The 19788-nt window shown below is 45.0% G+C and overlaps 1 protein-coding gene across 8 annotated transcripts in view; it reads right to left on the bottom strand.

The window, feature by feature from the left end:
- Nucleotides 1-19788, bottom strand: part of PDE4DIP (phosphodiesterase 4D interacting protein) — a 490445-nt gene that overhangs the window by 278489 nt on the left and 192168 nt on the right. For all 8 annotated transcript variants that reach the window (XM_070746854.1, XM_070746855.1, XM_070746856.1 and 5 more), the window contains one exon: nucleotides 4498-4656. In XM_070746854.1, the coding sequence (XP_070602955.1) occupies nucleotides 4498-4656 (159 nt within the window). The remainder of the gene's footprint in view (nucleotides 1-4497; nucleotides 4657-19788) is intronic.

Here is a 19788-nt window from a genome sequence, read left to right as displayed (position 1 = left end):
ATTTATGTCCTTCACTTGGGATGCCTCAATCTGATTTGCCATCATGATGGCACGGTCATGAACTGTTCTTGCTGACAGAGGCATGTCTTTTATCCGTTTGATAATCTTGGCTTTATCCGGAAAATCATCAAAAAGTTCATTGGCAACATCAAGCATAAATGTTTTGGCATACTCCCCATCTGTGAATGGTTTTCCGTTTCTGACAATTGCCAAAGCACCAACAAAGCTAGCCGAATTTAAGTCACCTTGTTGGGTCCAAACTCGAAGTTGCTGCTGACTAGCTTGCACTTTGCACAGCAACTCTTGACAGGCTTTCTTCCTGCTGTCCCCTGCAGGATATTTCGATGCAAATGAAGCATGGCGTGTGTCAAAGTGGCGCTTTATATTTGACCGCTTCATGGATGCAATTTTATCATTGCATATAAGACAAACTGGTGAACCTGCTCTCTCCACAAAGGCAAATTCGTCTGTCCACTCCTGCTGAAAAGTACGATACTCCTCATCCTTCTTTCTTTTAGTCATCTTCTTCAATAAAGGGCAGTACTGTGGGGGTGAATAGAAGGCTCTGAGTCATTATTTCTTTAATTTGTGGATTTGTCTGCAAGCAAGGCCAACTCCAGGTTTCTTTTGGTCCTTGTGCTATAGAACTTTAGTAGACCTCTAGAAGAGCTGTCTTCTTTTCGTCACGGGTTAGTCGGGTGCTGACGCCGGCCGTGTTCAGCTGTCACTTTCAATACCCCAGCATGGCCCACCATATGGGTAAGATGTCAGCTGTAGGGATACCTACTACACCCCAGTAGCCCCCCCCCCATCCAGTGACTACAGGTGGTGTGCCCTTACCCATACCTATTGTCCCTCTCTTTCTTTCTCTCTGTCTCTCTTTCTTTCTCTCTGTCCCTCTCTTTCTTTCTCTCTGTCCCTCTCTTTCTTTCTCTCTGTCCCTCTCTTTCTTTCTCTCTGTCCCTCTTTCTTTCTCTCTGTCCCGGATTCCCCTTTCTCCCTCGCCTGCATCCTTGCCGCGGTGACTCACCAGGAGAAGACCCACGCGGCCGGCTCCTCTGGGGCAGGGCCGCCATCAGGAATTTTGGGGCCCCATACAGCCTAAGTGTCTGGGGGCCCCCTCCCTTCTTCCTTCCTTCCTTCCTTCCTTCCTTCCTTCCTTCCTTCCTTCCTTCCTTCCTTCCTTCCTTCCTTCCCTTTTAAATTTTCAAACTGTCTTCTTCATATTCCTGGCTGAGGAATTCTGAAAGCTGCAGTCAACTGTCTTCAGCCATTGTCCAGCCCTGTGCTATGGACCCCTCCCTCCACCCCCTGAAGAGGCCGGGGGCTTCATTCCAAAGCCAGTGGCAGTGATGCCAAAAAACCCTTCCCTGGGGATGGGAGCGGGGGGGGGGGCTCCACTGGTCTCCCTCGACAAGACCTTCCGCAACACATCAGCCCTGCTGGGCAGGCCTCTTAGCCCCACCAAAGAAATGGGGGTTAAGGAAGACCCCACCCCCCACCTTGCCCCAAACACTGGCACTCTGCATAACCCATGCGGGGGCTTTGGCTTCCCCTCTGCAGAACAGAAGCTGGGGACCTCTCCCTCCACATACACTGGATCCCTATGGCCCATCCGAGGGCTGGCAAAATAGGTGTGCCCCCCCCTGCTTTTCTATCTCTCTCTCTCTCTTTCTCTCTTTCTCTCCCTCTCTTTTTGTCTCTCTTTCTCTCTCTACTTTTCTTTCTTTTTCTCTTTTTCTCTCCCTTTCTCTCTCTTTTTCTCTTTTTATGTCCCTTTCTCTCTCTTTCTCTTTATATCTTTCTCTCTTTTTTCTTCTCCCAACCTCTCTCTTTCTCTTTCTATCTCTTTCTCTCCCTCCCTCTATCTTTCTCTTTTTATCTTTCTCTTTCTCTCTCTCTCTTTCTATCCCTCTTTCTTTCTCTCTCTTCCTTTCTATCTCTCCTCTTCCTTTCTCTCTCCTCTCTCTCTCCCTCTCTTTCTACCCTCCTTTCTCTTCCTTCCTTCTCTCCCTCCCTCCCCTCCCTCCCTCCTTCCTTCCTCTCCATTTCTCTTTCCCTCCCTCTCTTTCCCTTTTCTTTCTTTTGGTCCACTTCTCTCTCTCGCCACTTCTCCACTTGCCTCCCCCTCGCGCCTCGCCCTTCCCACCCGGCCACCCGCGCGCGCTTACCAGCAGCAGGAATTCAAGTAAGCCCAAAAGAAGCCATTGGCTCCGGGCGGCGTTCATGGCCCCCCCGAACCCCCAGCCCAGCTGGAGCTCCCTCTCGCCGCCGCCATCTCCCTATGACTGCCTACGGCCGCTGCAGCTCCCCCCCCCCCCACCGGGCCACAAAGGACACTTGCCGACGCCAGTGAAGCTTCAGCTGGGCGGGGCGCTGCCGGTACTTCCCTCCTGGGGCTCCCGCTCGCAGCTGTCCCCCGGCTTCTGCTCGATGCCGCGGTTTTCGGCGCTGTCCTGCTGTGCCCCAAAGACGGAAGGCGGGAAAAAGGCGAGAAGAATGGAGCCGGCGCTGGGTGTGAGGGAGGATGCTTTCTGTGCGGGCGGAGGACTACCCTCGCCGGAAGAGCTGCCCATCTAGCAGTCCCCGCTGCCCCATTGGCCGGCAGGGGATGATGGGCAAGGGACGCCTCGGGGAAGGTGGGCAGGGTGGGAAGGGAAGGAGGGGGCTGGCGGGGGTTCGGGAGAAGACTGGGCTCAGCAGCAGAAGCGCCGGGCCCGCCCCCCCCCATTATCCCATAGACAGGCAGGAGTCCTGTCTGCGAGCCAGATACGGCCATCAAAAGAGCCATATCTGGCTCGCGAGCCATAGGTTCCCGACCCCTGCTTTAGAGTCATCGGCAAATAGGCAAACCTTCCCTACCAAACCTTCCCCTATGTCACTCACAAACATATTAAAAAGAATAGGACCCAGAACAGACCCTTGTGGCACACCGCTTGTAACCTGTCTCTGCTCAGAATACTCGCCATTTACAATAACTCTTTGATGTCTATGCTTCAGCCAGCTTGAAATCCACTGAACTATCCAGGGATTAAGTCCAATCTTCACTAATTTATCTATCAGCTCTTTATGTGGAACCGTATCAAAGGCTTTGCTGAAGTCCAGATAGGCAATATCCACGGCACCACCTTGATCCAACACCGTTGTGACATAGTCAAAGAAATCAATGAGATTAGTCTGACATGATTTGCCCTTAGTAAAGCCATGCTGGTTTGGGTCCAATAAGTTATTGGGTTTTAGGTGCTGATTTATCCTCTTTTTGAGTAGAGTCTCCATCATTTTAACTACAACTGATGTTAAGCTAACTGGCCTGTAGTTACCAGCTTCTTCTCTACTGCCCTTCTTGTGGATAGTCATAACACTGGCCATTCTCCAATCCTCAGGAACATCTGTTAACAGGGATTGGTTAAACAAATCAGTCAGGGGGGTAGCCTATAGGCCCAACCCAGGGCCATTTCAAGGCAGTTAATTTGTTCATAGCCACCATTTTGTTAGTTAGTCTGTAGCTAAACTCGGAAGAATTACTTTGCTATTTATCATATTCCAGTAGAGTAGTGAAATTCAAAACTTTTTCCTACCAGTTCTGTGGCTGTGGCTTGGTGAGTGTGGCTTGGTGGTGGTGGTCATGTGACTGGGTGGGTATGGCCAAATTGACATCACTCACATCAAGGGGCACCTCACCTGGCCCCTCCCCCCCAGCCACTCCTTGTCAAGAATGGCAGGAAAATGGGGAGGGGAAATTTTCTGCCTACCATCCACTTCCCCATTTTCTTGCCTTCAACGAAATTGACTCTATTCCGAGCCTTCAGCGTTGCAATCCTGGGATATATTAAAGGCTTGGAATAGAACCTTTTCAGTGAATGGCAGGAAAATGGGGAGGGGAATTTTTCTGCGTACCATCCTTCCCTCTGTGATGAGTTTCAGGAATGAATGACAGGCAGGACTTCACAATTTTCCTGCCTCCCTCTGCTGCATTTATCATTGAATTCTGTGGCAGAGAGAATCCAAAGTTTTCTCTCTCCATTCACAGAGGAGCTGCTGCTTCCTTTATGGTAATTCCCTGATCTCCTTAAAGGGGCAGGCTGCAGCAGTTCCACTGTGAATGGAGCAAGAAAAGTTTGGATTCTCTCTGCTGCATTTAATGTTGAATTCCAAGCAGCTGAAAGGGTGGAGCAAGCGACCGGAAGAAGTGAGCGGTGATCAAGTGAGCACAGGCAGAGTCAACCAGGGGTGGTTTTTTTACTGGTTTGGAGAACTGATTCAAATTGTCCCTCCTGGCTCGCCCAAGCTGGTGCAACCCAAATTTCACATCTGTTCCAGTACCTGATACAAAAGTGATTTAGGGAGGTTATAATTTAGTAGAGTAGCATCCACAAAATAGACTCTTGGGCATTTATTGATTATAGTTTTTAATTATTCAAGCTTTTTGATCTCTTTTCTCCTGCCACTCTAAGATCCTAAAATGGCTTTAAAAGACTATCCCTGTCTTCTCCTTACCTGTAAAAGCCAGTCTTTGCAGGCTAGTCTGTATGTCAAATCCTTTATTTTCTGTTCTTGTCTGTGCATTCTTAAAAATGCTTCCTTTTCTAAAGTACAACATTGCATGTTCTTGTTCTGTAGATTTGTTTTTAAGTGCTGAAGAGTAGCAAAGAATTCCTGAAAGAAACAAGTCCCATTAGCTTTAAAGCAAATTAGGGGGGAAAAGCCCTTCACATGACAAATAACTAAAAAATTGAGTTATGTTAGGGAATAATACATTTAATTACAACCCAAGATAAGGCAGAAATATTGAACTCAAAATAAGAGAGAAGCAGAAAATCATACTTGCCTGTTTCTTATTTCAGTCATAAGAGAAACTACCATATTTTCGGAGTATAAGATATACCTTTTTCCCCCCTAAAAGTGGCTGAAAATGTGGGTGCATCTTATCTTCTGAATGTAGCTTTTTTTCTGAAGCTTTTTTCCCAGCTTTAACTAGGCGCTAACAATCTTCCCAGCTCTTACCTTCCAGGCTCTTTCATTGTTTCTCTCTGCGAATAATGTTTTCCAAGCCCTAAGTCTTTGCAAGCTTTTTTCATTCTCTATTTGCTCCAACTGTTTCTTTCTAGCCCTAACCAAGTGCTAACAATGTTCCCAGCTCTTACTGGTTTGCAAGCTCTTTCATTGTTACTTGCTCCAAATAAGGTTTTTTAAGCCCTAAACAGTGTTGTGGTTAGCTCTGGCCCAGCTCCTGCCCCAAGGACTGTGGATGTGGGGGAAACATCCACATGCTGCAGGCCTGTTTTGCCCCCCCCCCCCCGTGGAATCTGCTGATGAAGGCTCCTCTGACCAAGAAGACATGAGTGGCAGGGAGGAGGAGAGTGTGGCAGACAGCTCAGAAGGAGATCAATTATCTAGCTCCTCCTTGGATTCAGAACAAGAGTTAATGATACAGCCATGCATGCGAAGGGCGATGCATAGGCAACAACAACTGATTATTATCAAAGAAAATGAGGCCACCTGTGGTTGGGTGGGGCTGTAGTGAGGCTGCTATAAATAGCAGCCTGTGGGTTTGGCCATTGTGGAGGATTATCTGATCGTTGTGTTTCGTGACTGCTTTACTGACTTTGAGTTTTTGTGTGTGCTGATTTTTCCCCGCTTTGAAACTAAATCAGAGCAAAGTGTGTTTCACTTTGTGAAAGAAGGACTGTGAATTGCCTCACAGCTGCAAGCTAAGTATCACAGAACTGATAAGGGATTTGTATAAATTACCAGTTTGTTTGGCAACGAGTGCTCTTTGCTATACCAAAAGAGGGCTTAGTTTAAGTGAATTTTCATGATAAAGAACATTGTTTTGAATTTTCAAACGTGTGTGTGTCTGAAATTTGTACCTGTGAATTTTTGGGAGAATTCTACCAGAGAGCCCGACAGAACAAACGGGATAAAATAATATGCTGAAGCTGACCAAACTAAGGATGCTAGCCAGATGAATAAGCATTTTTTTCCTATTTTCTTCCCCAAAAAACTAAGGTGCATCTTATACTCTGAAAAGTACGGTAACACCCGAGAAAGGAATTCAAACTTGTACATATCATGAACACAGTAGCCTTTTTTCAGCATAACGTAAAACTATCCTTGAGAGTCAGAAATGACCTAACCCATTGGATAATATTAGTTTCAACCAATGATTTAAACTTGGTTAAACTATAGCTGAATAAATTACCTGATCAAAAAAGCACTGAAACAGTTTGATGCGATAATAATGTTTTCATAAATGTAGACTGTCGCAAGCAAGCAATATATATAAGATGTTAGTGCAGTCAGACCGGGATGTGATCCAAGGATTGACTAAATGGTGGCAAAATGAGATACAGGTAGAGGTGTAAGAGATGAAAAATATAGTAGAGAATATAGGGAAAACTAAGAATGCAAGAGTTAGGGAAATGAGAAGGAAAATATTACATAAGTTCAACTCGCATACTTTCAGCAGAATGTTAAAGGTATTTGTTGGCATGGGTGCCAAGATAAAGGAGTGTTTATGCATATGTTTTGGGAATGCCCTGTAGTGCAGAATTTTTGGCAAAAAGTGCAAGAGGATATTAATAGGATATTTAATATAAGATGGATAATTACTAAGGAAATGGCAGTGTTAGTCAAAAGTAATGAGATGGGAGAATTCAGAGAAATAAAACAAGCAGTGATAGTAAGCGCTCAGGTGGTAATAGTCTTGGGTTCGAAGGACGCGATAAAATGGACAATGCAAAATTGGTATAGTTACATGGTGGACCACATTCAATTTGAGATTATGGATAAAATGATTAATTTGATTAGGGAAACTGATTTGCGACAATTGATGGGACGATGGGACAAGGTAAGACGATATATGGCGAGTAGGATCCGAGACCAAGCCATAAGAAACAAGTTGGAATCACTTTATAATATTTAAATAAATTTATTTATTTATTTATTTATTTATTAGATTTGTATGCCGCCCCTCTCCGCAGACTTGGGGCAGCTCACAGCATATAATGAAACAATTCATAACAAATCTAATAAATTTAAAATACTTTTAAAAACCCCATTATTAAAACAGACATACAGTAATACCTCATCTTACGAACCTAATTGGTTCCAGGGGGAGGTTCATAAGACGAAAAGTTTGTAAGACGAAACATTGTTTCCCATAGGAAACAATGTAAAATCAATTAATTCTGGGTTCGGTGTTCGGGAGGCCACTGGGAAGCCCCACCGCCCAGCTGTCACCTTTTAAAACAGCTGGGGGGCTTCTCGGAGGCCTCCCGAACGCCGAACCCGGAAGTTCGGGTTTGGCGTTCGGGTTCGGGAGGCCGCTGGGAAGCCTCCAGCTGTTTTAAAATGTGAAAGCCAGGCGGCGGGGCTTCCCAGCGGCCTCCCGAACCCGAACTTTTGCTGAACTTCCGGGTTCGGCATTTGGGAGGCCGCTGGGAAGCCCCGCCGCCGGGCTGTCACCTTTTAAAACAGCCAAGGGGCTTCCCAGCAGCCTCCCAAACCCGAACTTTTGCCGAACTTCCAGGTTCGGCATTCGGGAGGCCGCTGGGAAGCCCCGCCACCCGTCTGTCACCTTTTAAAACAGCCGGGGGGCTTCTCGGATGCCTCCCGAACGCCGAACCCGGAAGTTCGGGTTTGGCGTTTGGGTTCGGGAGGCCACTGGGAAGCCCCCGGCTGTTTTAAAAGGTGACAGCCGGGCAGCAGGGCTTCCCAGCGGCCTCCCGAACCCGAACTTTTGCTAAACCTCTGGGTTCGGTGTTCGGAAGGCTGCTGGGAAGCCCCGCCACCTGGCTGTCACCTTTTAAAACAGCCGGGGGGCTTCTTGGAAGCCTCCTAAACGCCGAACCCGGAAGTTCGGCAAAAGTTTGGGTTCGGGAGACTGCTGGGAAGCCCCCCGGCTGTTTTAAAAGGTGACAGCCAGGCGGCGGGGCTTCCCAGCGGCCTACCAAACCCGAACTTTTGCTGAACTTCCAGGTTCGGTGTTCGGGAGGCCGCTGGGAAGTCTCGCCACCCATCTGTCACCTTTTAAAACAGCTGGGGGGCTTCTCGGAGGCCTCGCGAACGCCAAACCCGGAAGTTCGGGTTTGGCGTTCGGGTTTGGGAGGCCTCCGGCTGTTTTAAAAGATGACAGCCGGGCGGCGGGGCTTCCCAGCGGCCTCCTGAACCCGAACTTTTGCCAAACTTCTGGGTTCAGCATTCGGGAGGCTTCTGGGAAGCCCCGCCACCTGGCTGTCACCTTTTAAAACACCCGGGGGGCTTCTCGGAGGCCTCCTGAGTGCCGAACCCGGAAGTTCGGCAAAAGTTCAGATTCGGGAGGCCGCTGGGAAGCCCCCCAGCTGTTTTAAAAGGTGACAGCCGGGCGGCAGGGCTTCCCAGCGGACTCCCGAACCCGAAATTTTGCTGAACTTCCGGGTTCGGCGTTCGGGAGGCCGCTGGGAAGCCCCGCGGCCCGGCTGTCACCTTTTAAAAGCCAGGGGGCTTCTCGGCGGCCTCCCGAATGCCGAACCCGGAAGTTCGGGTTTGGCGTTCGGGTCAGGAGGCCGCCGGGAAGCCCCCCAGCTGTTTCAAAAAGCGACAGCCGGGTGGTGGGGCTTCGCAGCTGTGGCGGCGGGTTTGTAAGAAAAAAGTTTGTAAGAAGAGGCAAAATTTTTCTGAATCCCGGGTTCGTATCTCGGGTTATTTGTAAGACGAGGGGTTCGTATCATGAGGTACCACTGTACACACAAACATACCATACATAAATTGTATAGGCCCGTGTGTGTGTGTGTTTCAATTCCCCCATGCCTGACGGCAGAGGTGGGTTTTAAGGGGTTTACGAAAGGCAAAGCGGGTGGGGGCAGTTCTAATCTCCGGATGGAGCTGGTTCCAGAGAGTCGAGGCTGCCACAGAGAAGGCTCTTCCCCTGGGACCCGCCAAATGACATTGTTTAGTCGATGGGACCCGGAGAAGGCCAACTCTGTGGGATCTAATCGGTCGCTGGGATTCGTGCGGCAGAAGGCGGTCCCGGAGATATTCTGGTCCGATGCCGTGAAGGGCTTTATAGGTCAAAACCAACACTTTGAATTGTGACCGAAAATTGATCGGCAACCAATGCAGACTGCGGAGTGTAGATGTGACATGAGCATACCTTGGGAAGCCCATAATTGCTCTCGCAGCTGCATTCTGCACGATCTGAAGTTTCCGAATACTTTTCAAAGGTAGCCCCATGTAGAAAGCATTAAAGTAGTCGAATCTCAAGGTGATGAGGGCATCAGTGACTCTGAGCAGTGAGTCCCAATCCAAATAGGGCCGCAACTGGTGCACCAGGTGAACCTGGGCAAATGTCCCCCTCGCCACAGCTGAAAGATGGTTCTCTAATGTGAGCTGTGGATCGAGGAGGATGCCCAAGTTGCATACCCTCTCTGAGGGAGTTAATAATTCCCCCCCAGGGTTATGGATGGACAGATGGAATTGTCCTTGGGAGGCAGAACCCACAGCCACTCCATCTTATCCAGGTTGAGTTTGAGTCTGTTGACACCCATCCAGACCACAATAGCCTCCAGGCATGGCACATCACTTCCACTGCTTCGTTGACTGGACATGGGGTGGAGATGTACAACTGGGTATCATCTGCGTACTGATGATACCTCACCCCATGTCTCTGGATGATCTCATCCAGTGGTTTCATGTAGATATTGAATAGCAGGGGAGAGAGGACCGACCCCTGAGGCACCCACAAGGGAGTAACCTTGAGGTCGACCTCTGACCCCCCACTAACACCAACTGCGACCGACTGGAGAGGTAGGAGGAGAACCACTGAAGAACAGTGCCTCCCACTCCCAACCCCTCCAGCCGGCACAGAAGGATACCATGGTCGATGGTATCGAAAGCTGCTGAGAGGTCAAGGAGCACCAGGACAGAGGATAAACCCCTGTCCAGGGCCCACCAGAGATCATCCATCAACATGACCAAAGCAGTTTCCGTGCTGTAGTCGGGCCTGAATCCTGACTGTTGAGGGCCTAGAAAATCGGCTTCTTCCAAGGACCATTGGAGTTGGAGTGCCACCACCTTCTTAACAACCTTCCGCATAAAGGGAAGGTTGGAGACTGGCTGATAGTTGTTAAGAATGGCTGGGTCCGGGGAAGGCTTCTTGAGGAGGGGGCGCACAAGTGCCTCCTTGTAGGGATCCAGAAAGGACCCACTCCCCAAAGAAGCGTTGACAATCTCCTGGACCCAGCTCCATGTCACCTCCATGCTGGGGGAGACCAGCCAGGAGGGACACGGATCCAGTAAGCAGGTGGCGGAACTCACAGCTCCAATGGCCTTGTCCACTTCATCAGGTGTCACCAGATCAAACTCTTCCCAGACAGGTGGAGAAGAATGGGCCTCAGTCACCTCGACTGACTCGTCAGTCAACTCTGTTATCCAATTGGAGTCGAGGTCCCCCTGGATCTGAGCGATTTTATCAGCGAATAACGTGTTAAAATCCTCGGTACTACTCTGTAAGGGCTCCCCAACTCCCCCCTGGTTAAGAAGGGAGCGGGTCACCCTAAACAGAGCGGCTGGGTGGGATTCCGCTGATGCAATCAAGGCGGCATGATACCGCCTTGAGCACCACTTTTAAGTCTTAATAAAAGCTCTTACAAGTGTTCGATCGGATTCAGACTTACTCTTCGTCCATCGCTTCTCTAGATGACTCTTCTGGCGTTTCAACTCCCGAAGCTCCTCATTGAACCATGGGGCTCTACGGGGTCTAGTGCCAGAGAGGTCGCAATGGCGCAATCCGGTCAAGAGCCTCCGCTGCAGTCTTGTTCCAGGCCTCAGCAAGACACTCCACTGAACTGTGGATGAGTGCATCTGGAATAACCCCAAGCGCCTTCTGAAAGCCCTCTGGGTCCATCAGGCATCTGGGGTAGAACAACTTAATCGGTTCCGCCTCCCTGCAGGGAAGGATTGGAGCCAGGAAGTCAAGCCGTAGTAGAAAATGGTCCGACCATGACAAAGGCAACGCTTCTAAGCCCCTTAGTCTCAGACCATTACTCAATTGCTCAGAGAGGAATACCATGTCGGGTGCGTTTCCCCCCTCATGAGTCGTACCCTGTATTACTTGAGTCAAGTCCATGGCTGTCATGGTGGCCATGAACTTCTGTGCCAGTCCAGAGGTTTCGCCGAGTGACGGCAGGTTAAAGTCCCCCAAGACAATAAGTCTGGGGAACCCCACCGCCAACCCGGCTACCTCCTCGAGTAGCACAGGCAGGGCTTTTGACATGCAGATGGGAGGCAGGTACGTGAGAAACAAGCCCACCTGAACTCCTAAGTCCAACTTCACCAAGAGGGACTCGCAACCCTCAATCTCTGGAGCAATGAGTCTACGCAGGCAAAGGCTCTCCCTGACTATAATAGCCACTCCTCCCCCCCCTTCCCTGGGGTTGAGGTTGATGCCGTATCTGAAACCCGACTGGGCAAATTTCAGAGAGAGGAACTCCTCCCTCCGGGCCCAGCCAGGTTTCAGTTACACATGCCAGGTCGGCCTCCTCATCCAGGATCAAATCCCGGAAGAGTAGAGCTTTATTTACCACCGACCTGGCATTCAGTAGCAGCAACCTGAGCCCAGGGCCATAATTGCACTCATCACCAGTGCCCAGGGTTGAGCTCACGGAGCCAGAACAAGGGATCATTATTAAGCAGCGATCCCTCGTTCCCCTGGAACAGCTAACTCCATGGCTCCCGCCATATCTACCTCTCCCCAGCAACACCAGGATATTCTGACCCTCTGCCACTCCAGAGATCGGTGCCCCCTCCCTTCCTGCCTCTCCAGCGTCAGGTGGGCCAAATATATCATTCATACTATTTCCATTCATCTCATCCATGCCATAACCCCACCCACCCCAACCATCCCACTCATACCAATCATTCATCCCATACACATTACACCCACCCCAGTTATCCATTAGTTAAAAAGCCCCCCCCCCCCAAATAGTTAAAAATGGATTAAATTGGCAGTAATTAAAACACTAATAAATAATATTTCGCTCTTGTGTTAAAATAGTCTATACACGAAACATCCCCGATTGGTGGGATGTTTGTCTGGTGGTGGGCATAATCATTGAGCACTTGTTATATGTTGTGTGTGTGTTTTTTATATTATAAAATCAATAAAAATATTTATATAAAAATGTAGACTGTCTTGCCATCTCCTGCAGATAAAACTTGTTATACTGGTTTAAGGTAGTGGTCTGAAAATCATGCCGTTTATCTTCTCCTAAAGATTTGTTGGTTCTTTACTACTTTATACCTACTACATGCCCTAATAATGTCTTTTTAAAAAAACCATGCTCTTATGACATGCCTAATGAACAACTTTGGCTCCTAATTAAATTCCTAACTAGGTTCCTGACATGCCTAGCTGACAACTTTGACATACAAAAGTTAGAGGAAGGAACTAGAGGGACAGCTATACTGGACTTAATTCTTATTAATAAGGATAAGACAATTGAGGGAATAGTAGCTTTAGGAACTTTAGGGGAGAATGACTATTTCACCATCATGCAACCACATGTAACTAAATCAAGTCAGACTAATGTTTTAGACCAGCAGCAGGTAAGCAGTGTGTGTGCTCCATTTGCATGAATAGTGGACAATAGAGTGGTACCTCGACATACGAGTTTAATTCGTTCCAAACCTGAGCTTGTAAGTCGATCAACTCGTATCTTGAACGATTGTCTTTAGACTTTGTTTTTCGCGCCGAGATAACTGGAAGCAAGGAGATTCTTGCGCCAACTTGGCTCGTATCCCGAATTTGAGAAATTTCGCTCGCGCCGCGGCTCGTAACTTGGAATACTTGCATGTGGAGCAGCTCGTATCTAGAGGTACCACTGTATATGTATTGTTCGTGCAAATGGAGCTGCATGTGCACTTGCCAGCTGCCTGCATGAAACCATTCCCTTTCACCCCTCGGCTGATCTGCAAAGCCAAAAGGTTGGAGAACTCTGTTTTAGACTTTAAGAGCGTTGACTTCAACAAGCTAAGAAGTTTAGGAAGGATTGCATGGATGAATAATCTAAAAGGAAAAAAATTCAAGATGCTTTGGAAGTTCTGTAAAATGAGAAAATTCAAGATTCCAAGCAAAAACTATACCACAGAGAAAGAAAAATAAAAGGCATCAGATGAAACCAGTGTAGTTTGCATAACATGCTGCTGAAAAATTGAAAGAAAAAATATTAAATATAAAAGGGGAACACATAATTAAGCAAATACCAATACATAGCTGAAATCTACCAGGAGGGGATCAGAAAAGCTAAGGTCCAGCATAAGTAAAGCTAGTAAATAATAATAACAACAACAACAACATCGCAATCCAGGAGACAGCAGAATTGAGGAGAAGCAGTTAGAGAAATTAGTGAAATATGAAGATATAAAAATCGAGCTGCAACGACTCTGGCATAAGCCAATGAAATTGGTCGCCAGCCAAAGGGTCTCAGCAGACATTTGAAAACCATCGGAATTGACAAAATCTCCATCTGTCAATTGCAAAAGGCCGCTTTACTGGGATCGACATAATAATAACAATAATGATGATGATGATGATGATGATGATGATAATAATAATAATAATAATATCCTTCTGCCACCACAGGCAGCTATCTTGCTCTCCCTCCCCATTTCGTACCAACCTTCTCATGTTAGAGGAGTAATACCTCATTAAAAAACCTTGGTCCATTTGTTTCTTAGCATCCAATGTCTCCCTAATAGTTTCTGAAATTTTAGGTAGATTTTGCCTTTTCTAAGTACAGTAATACCTCATGATACGAACTTAATTGGTGCAAGTAAGACGAAAGGTTCGTAAGACGAAACATTGTTTTTTATTTTTATTTTATTTTTATTTATTTATTTATTTATTTCCCATAGGAAACAATGTAAAGTCAATTAATGCGTGCAACCAAAAAACCCCCCACAAAAAAAACGGCTTTCGGCGACTGCTGGGAAGCCGCGCGGCTGTTTTAAAAGGTGACAGCCAGCCTGGGGGGCTTCCCAGCACCCCCCCGAGCCCGGGTTCGGGGGGTACTGGCAAGCCCCCCAGGCCGGCTGCGACCTTTTAAAACAGCCGCGCCGCTTCCCAGCTGTCTCCCGAAGCCAAACGTGGAAGTTCGGCTTTAGCGTTTGGCTTCAGGAGACAGCTGGGAAGCGGCGCGGCTGTTTTAAAAGGTCGCAGCCGGCCTGGGGGGGCTTGCCAGCACCCCCCCGAACCCCGAACCTGGGGAGAGAAGGGAAGACAAGAAAAAAACAGTGAAAAAAAAAAAAGGTGGAATGTATATACAGTAATATCTTGTCTTACGAACCTAATTGGTTCCAGAAGGAGGTTCGTAAGGCGAAAAGTTTGTAACACAAAACAATGTTTCCCATTGGAAACAATGTAAAAGCGGTTAATGTGTGCAAGGGGGGGGGAAATCCCAAAATGGCGCTCTGTTGGGCACCGCCGCCCGGCTGTCAGGGGGCTTCTCAGCGTTCTCCCGAACCCGAACTTTTCGGGTTCGGGAGGCCGCTGAGAAGCGCCACCGTCAGCCTGTCACCTTCTTAAACAGCCGGGGGGGCTTCTCAACGTTCTCCGAAAACACCGCCGCCGATCGCAAAAACGGCGCTCCACCGAGTGCCACCGCCCAGCTGTAACCTTCTGAAACAGCCGGGCACTTCCCAGCGATCTGCGGTGGGTTCGTAAGGCGAAAAAAGTTTGTAAGAAGAGGCAAAAATTTTCTGAACCCCGGGTTCGTATCTCGAAGTGTTCATATCATGAGGGGTTCATATCACGAGGTACCACTGTACATCCAAAGTAAAAATCAAACAGGGCAGGGGGGGAAAAGTAATAGTGATTTATTTCCTTTCTTTTTTAAAAAAAATATATATAATCTTTATTACAAATAAATGGGGGAAGGGAATACAAAAAACAAAAGGTCTATTTAGACATTGCTATAAATTTGTGCAGTTTTAAAGTATGCAATTCTAAAATAGTATACATATTTACATAGTGGAGAAAAAGGGAAATGGGGGATTTATTTCCTTTCTATTCTCTTTTTTTTACATACAAATAACACAGAAAAAGGAAGAATAAACAAAGGTCTTTAGAGGTCCAAGATTAAAAGAAGTCCCAAACAAGACAAGAAAAGAAAAACAGCAACCGCGGAATCTTAACTTTCCCACCAGATGGTCTTGTTATGGGAAATTGTAGCTGTCAAGATCATTGATAAGAGAATTTGGAAACTTGGCATTTAAAATGTAGCTTTATCTGCTCACCACATCCAGTAGATGGCAGCATTCTGCCCTCCCCCACAAAAAGAAAAAAAATTAATAATACAGTATAAGTAATATAATATAATATGAAACAATCTACAATGTAAATCTTTATATTTCTTCCTGTTTCCAGAGTTTTTTAAAAACAGTCAAACAGCACCTTCAAGCAATTTAACTGGGCATTTTCCAGATAGAAACATTTTCAGGCAGTTCTTAATTGCAGTCCACTCTGGGAAAGGACAGTTATAAATCAATCACACACTTGCCGCTGGAATGTGTAGGAGTCTCTTTCCCTCGCTAATTGCAATCTTCAAAGTGGAAACAAAGGCACTTCTCTCAAGTTACTTTCTTTCAAGTAGATTTAGATTTAGACCCAAGGGGGAAAAAAACAGATGACATCATTTAAAACTTTCTTCTTTGCTGCCGTACTTCGCCATGCTTAAGGTAACGTGAAACGTACCTCTAGCAACAACTGGTCAAAAGGGACTGGTTTCATCAGGGTTTTGCACCCACCCTGTGGATCTCCACATTTTCCCCTCTCAATCCTAACCCTTCCAGTCAGAATTGGTGCAGGAAAGCACCCCCAAATTGCCCGCAGAATGGCTGGCCTCCCCCTTAGCTTGGGAAGAAGCTGCCGACTCGCACGGATGAAGCCATGCCCCCCTAACAAAAGAATGGTAAAGCCCCAGGACCTGATGGATTACCAGCTGAGGTTTATAAGGTATGTGAAGAGGTATTTGGACCTATCTTTTTGGGTTTGATAAATGAAATATTTATACAAGCTAAAATTCCGGATACTTGGACAGAAAATCTCTGTTACTGAAAGAAGGGACTGATACACAAAACATAAAGAACTACAGGCCAATATCTTTGTTAAATGTTGACTATAAGATTTTTGCATCAATCACTGCAAATAGACTTAAAAGATACTTAAATGAATTTATACATTCAGATCAGAATGGATTTTTACCTAAAAGACAAATTAAGGACAATATGCGTATAATTTTAAATACTTTAGAATATTATGAACAGCACCCCTAAAAACAGATGGTACTGATGTTTCTGGATGCACAAAAGGCTTTTGACAATTTAAACTGGCAATTTCTAAATAGGCAATTACAATATATGAATTTTGGAGTGAGGTTCTTACATGTTATAAAAGCAATTTATAATAAACATAAAGTAAAAATCACTAAAGATACAAGACAAGGCTGCCCATTATCATTATTTTGATGTTAGAAGTATTGATCAGAGCTATAAGAGCAGACAAAGAGATTTTGGGTCTCAAAATTTGAGATGAACAATATAAGCTGCAAGCATTTGCGGATGATTTAGTTTTCATTTTGGAAGAACCACTACAAAACTCAACCAGATCTTCATTTCCCACTTCTAGTTATATTAATACAATCCCAACATAATAATAATAATACCTTTTGTGGTCACGCTTCAGTGAAAATCATTCTGTCCTATTTTTTTTTTAAAGGAGAGCGGAAAAGAAAAAGGAAAAAATCCCTTAATAACCCACTGGAGTCAACTTCTAAGTATAATGCTGCATACCCAGCTGAAACTTCAAGCCCTAATCTAATTTTATCGCTGCATGCCCAGCGGAATCTTCATGCCCTATCCTAAAATGTTGATCCCAATAGATTAAAAAAAAAAATCCCTTTCCTTAATCCTAGCTCAGCTTATAGCCCTTCAACAATTAATACACCTATGCATAAGAAAATTTTAAATAGCGAAAGCGAAGACCCTCCAACAACCCACTGAATCGACCTGTAAATATATCGCTGGATGACCAGCTAAATCATTATGCCCTATTCTAATTTTATTGCTGCATACCCAGCGGAATTCTTATGCCCTATTCTAATTATATTGATCCCAATAGATAAAAAGAAAGTTTCCCCTCTTTGATTCAAATTAGCTTATAACTCTTTATCATTTGACCATCATTTTAGTACACATTTTGTCTATTACAATCTGAATAATACAAAACTCTCTAAGATATATAATCAATAGTCTCTATGTTATATAAGTATCATATCATCCTTATCTTCTAAATTAAACAAAATATTTTTTTAAGAAAAAAACTTTCTTTTTATACTCTTAAAATCAGCAAGTTAGCTATCTTAATTCCATTTCAAAATATTTTAAATCAAAAATCAGTTCATTTCTTATCCATCTAAATTCATTCCATTATTAATTCCATTATCAGTACTTATTTCATGCTAATTTTATCTAATAAAAACCTATTAGCTGCACCTTAAATTCAATAAAATTATTTTGTTATATTCTTCCCAATGCTTATTTTGCTCCACTCCTCTCCTCCATTTAAATCCCTATAATTCCATATAACCATATAACCATATACAGTGGTACCTCATCTTAGGAACGCCTCTTCTAACGAACTTTTCAAGATACGAACCCGGTGTTTAAGATTTTTTTGCCTCTTCTTCCGAACTATTTTCACCTTACGAACCCAAGCAGCTGCTGCTGGGATGAAGGGGTTTCTTTTTTCCCCCTTTTTTGAAGAATGAAAAGGGAGGGGCTGCTTGGAGTAGGAAACATTTTGCAGAGAACGTGCTTGCAAAGGAACTGAGTGTCTTTTTAAGAAAGAAAAGGGAGGAGGGAGGGGCAGCTTGGGGGAGGAAAATTTTTGCAGAGAACAACGTGCTTGCAAAGGAACTGAAAGGGTGTCTTTTTAAGAAAGAAAAGGGAGGAGGGAGGGGCAGCTTGGGGGAGGAAAAATTTTGCAGAGAACAACGTGCTTGCAAAGGAACTGAAAGGGTGGCTTTTTAAGAAAGAAAAGGGAGGAGGGAGGGGCAGCTTGGGGGAGGAAAAATTTTGCAGAGAACAACGTGCTTGCAAAGGCACTGAAAGGGTGTCTTTTTAAGAAAGAAAAGGGAGGAGGGAGGGGCAGCTTGGGGGAGGAAAATTTTTGCAGAGAACGTGTTTGCAAAGGAACTTAAAGGGTGTCTTTTTAAGAAAGAAAAGGGAGGAGGGAGGGGCAGCTTGGGGGAGGAAAAATTTTGCAGAGAACAACATGCTTGCAAAAGCACTGAAACGGTGTCTTTTGAAGAAAGAAAAGGGAGGGGCGCCCCCCTTGCCTTTCTTCCTTCCCACTCACCCTTTAGCCTAGCCTTGCTTCTTCCACCCGCCCTCTTTAACTGCTCCTCCCTGCCCTCTGTTCGCCTCCCTTCTAAAGTTTGGGATTTTCCTGAAGGATTTGCACGCATTATTTGCTTTTACATTGATTCCTATGGGAAACATTGTTTCATCTTACGAACTTTTCACCTTACGAACCTCCTCCTGGAACCAATTAAGTTCGTATGATGAGGTACCACTGTATTTCTAATAATCATTAACAGCAGTCTTCCTGAACAAGAGGGGAAAAAAACATAATCCATCTCTCTATTCATTATTTCGATAATTCCCTATTTCAATGTTTCAAAATTTATACCTTAATTTTTAAATTTAACTTTAGATTTTACCCAGAAAATATTTTTTAGGCCTAAAAAAATCCCCCATTGTATTGATATCATATGTAACAAATATCTTTTAAGCCTAAAAAAAACCCTCGTTACATTCACATCATATGCAACATAGATATCTTTGTTCATAATAATTAATTCCCCTTTCCTCCAACCATGCAGTCTCCATAAATACATTCCCTCTAAAAATTATACTTTTTTTTTCTAGTATGAACACGTCATATTTCATATAATCCCCATCTTAACAAAGTTTAAAAAACAATTATATTATATAATCTTTTCAAAGAACTTTTTTCCTTAATGATGTTAATATTATCAAACAAATTTCAAATCCATAATTCTTTCTCCATAAATAAGTCTCTTAATAAATTCAGTAACTTTAATAGAAGTGAGTTTTTATATGGGTAAGATCTCTTGACAAATAGTATGTCCATGTCTCACACGGGCTCTTTTCTTTTCCTCTGATAATACTGTCCTTTCTTCTTCCTATCTTAGTATAATACTGTTAATGTTAAAATTAATGTTGTCTTTCAAATTCCCACTCCGTAGATCTCCATATGTATCTCTAAATGTCAATGTCACAACTAGAAGGTATCCAGTATGTGACGACTTATTCTATTAGACCGTTCCTATACAGTATTTTCTACAAAGCTCTTCTATTCCATAGCGATATTAATAACTAGGTCTCCACAATGTAATAGCTTCACATGAAAACCAAATTGGCTCTGATCTAAAATTCCAACTTTTTACAGCCTTTAAAGCTCTTCAAAAAGAAGAGAAAATATTAGGCATTGCACTGATTCATGCTGCCGCTGTTTGCCTCCCTTCACGAGCAGCCGCTGCTATCTATTTCCGGCTTTTCTAATTCCAATCACAACAAATTCTCCAACAGATCCGTTTAGATTCTTTTAGCACTCCAAACTTACCAGCACACCGCTTAAAATGTCTTCACCTCGCTAATGCTTAAACTTTATTGCCTTCCCAGATGTTACCAGTCTTCTTCAATCTCCTGCGTTGCGTTGTTGTTCAT

This window comes from Erythrolamprus reginae, chromosome 3, assembly GCF_031021105.1.
Source record: "Erythrolamprus reginae isolate rEryReg1 chromosome 3, rEryReg1.hap1, whole genome shotgun sequence".
Taxonomy (NCBI): Eukaryota; Metazoa; Chordata; class Lepidosauria; order Squamata; family Dipsadidae; genus Erythrolamprus; species Erythrolamprus reginae.
The sequence above is the reverse complement of the archived record's forward strand: the minus strand, read 5'-3'. Positions and strand labels throughout refer to the sequence as shown.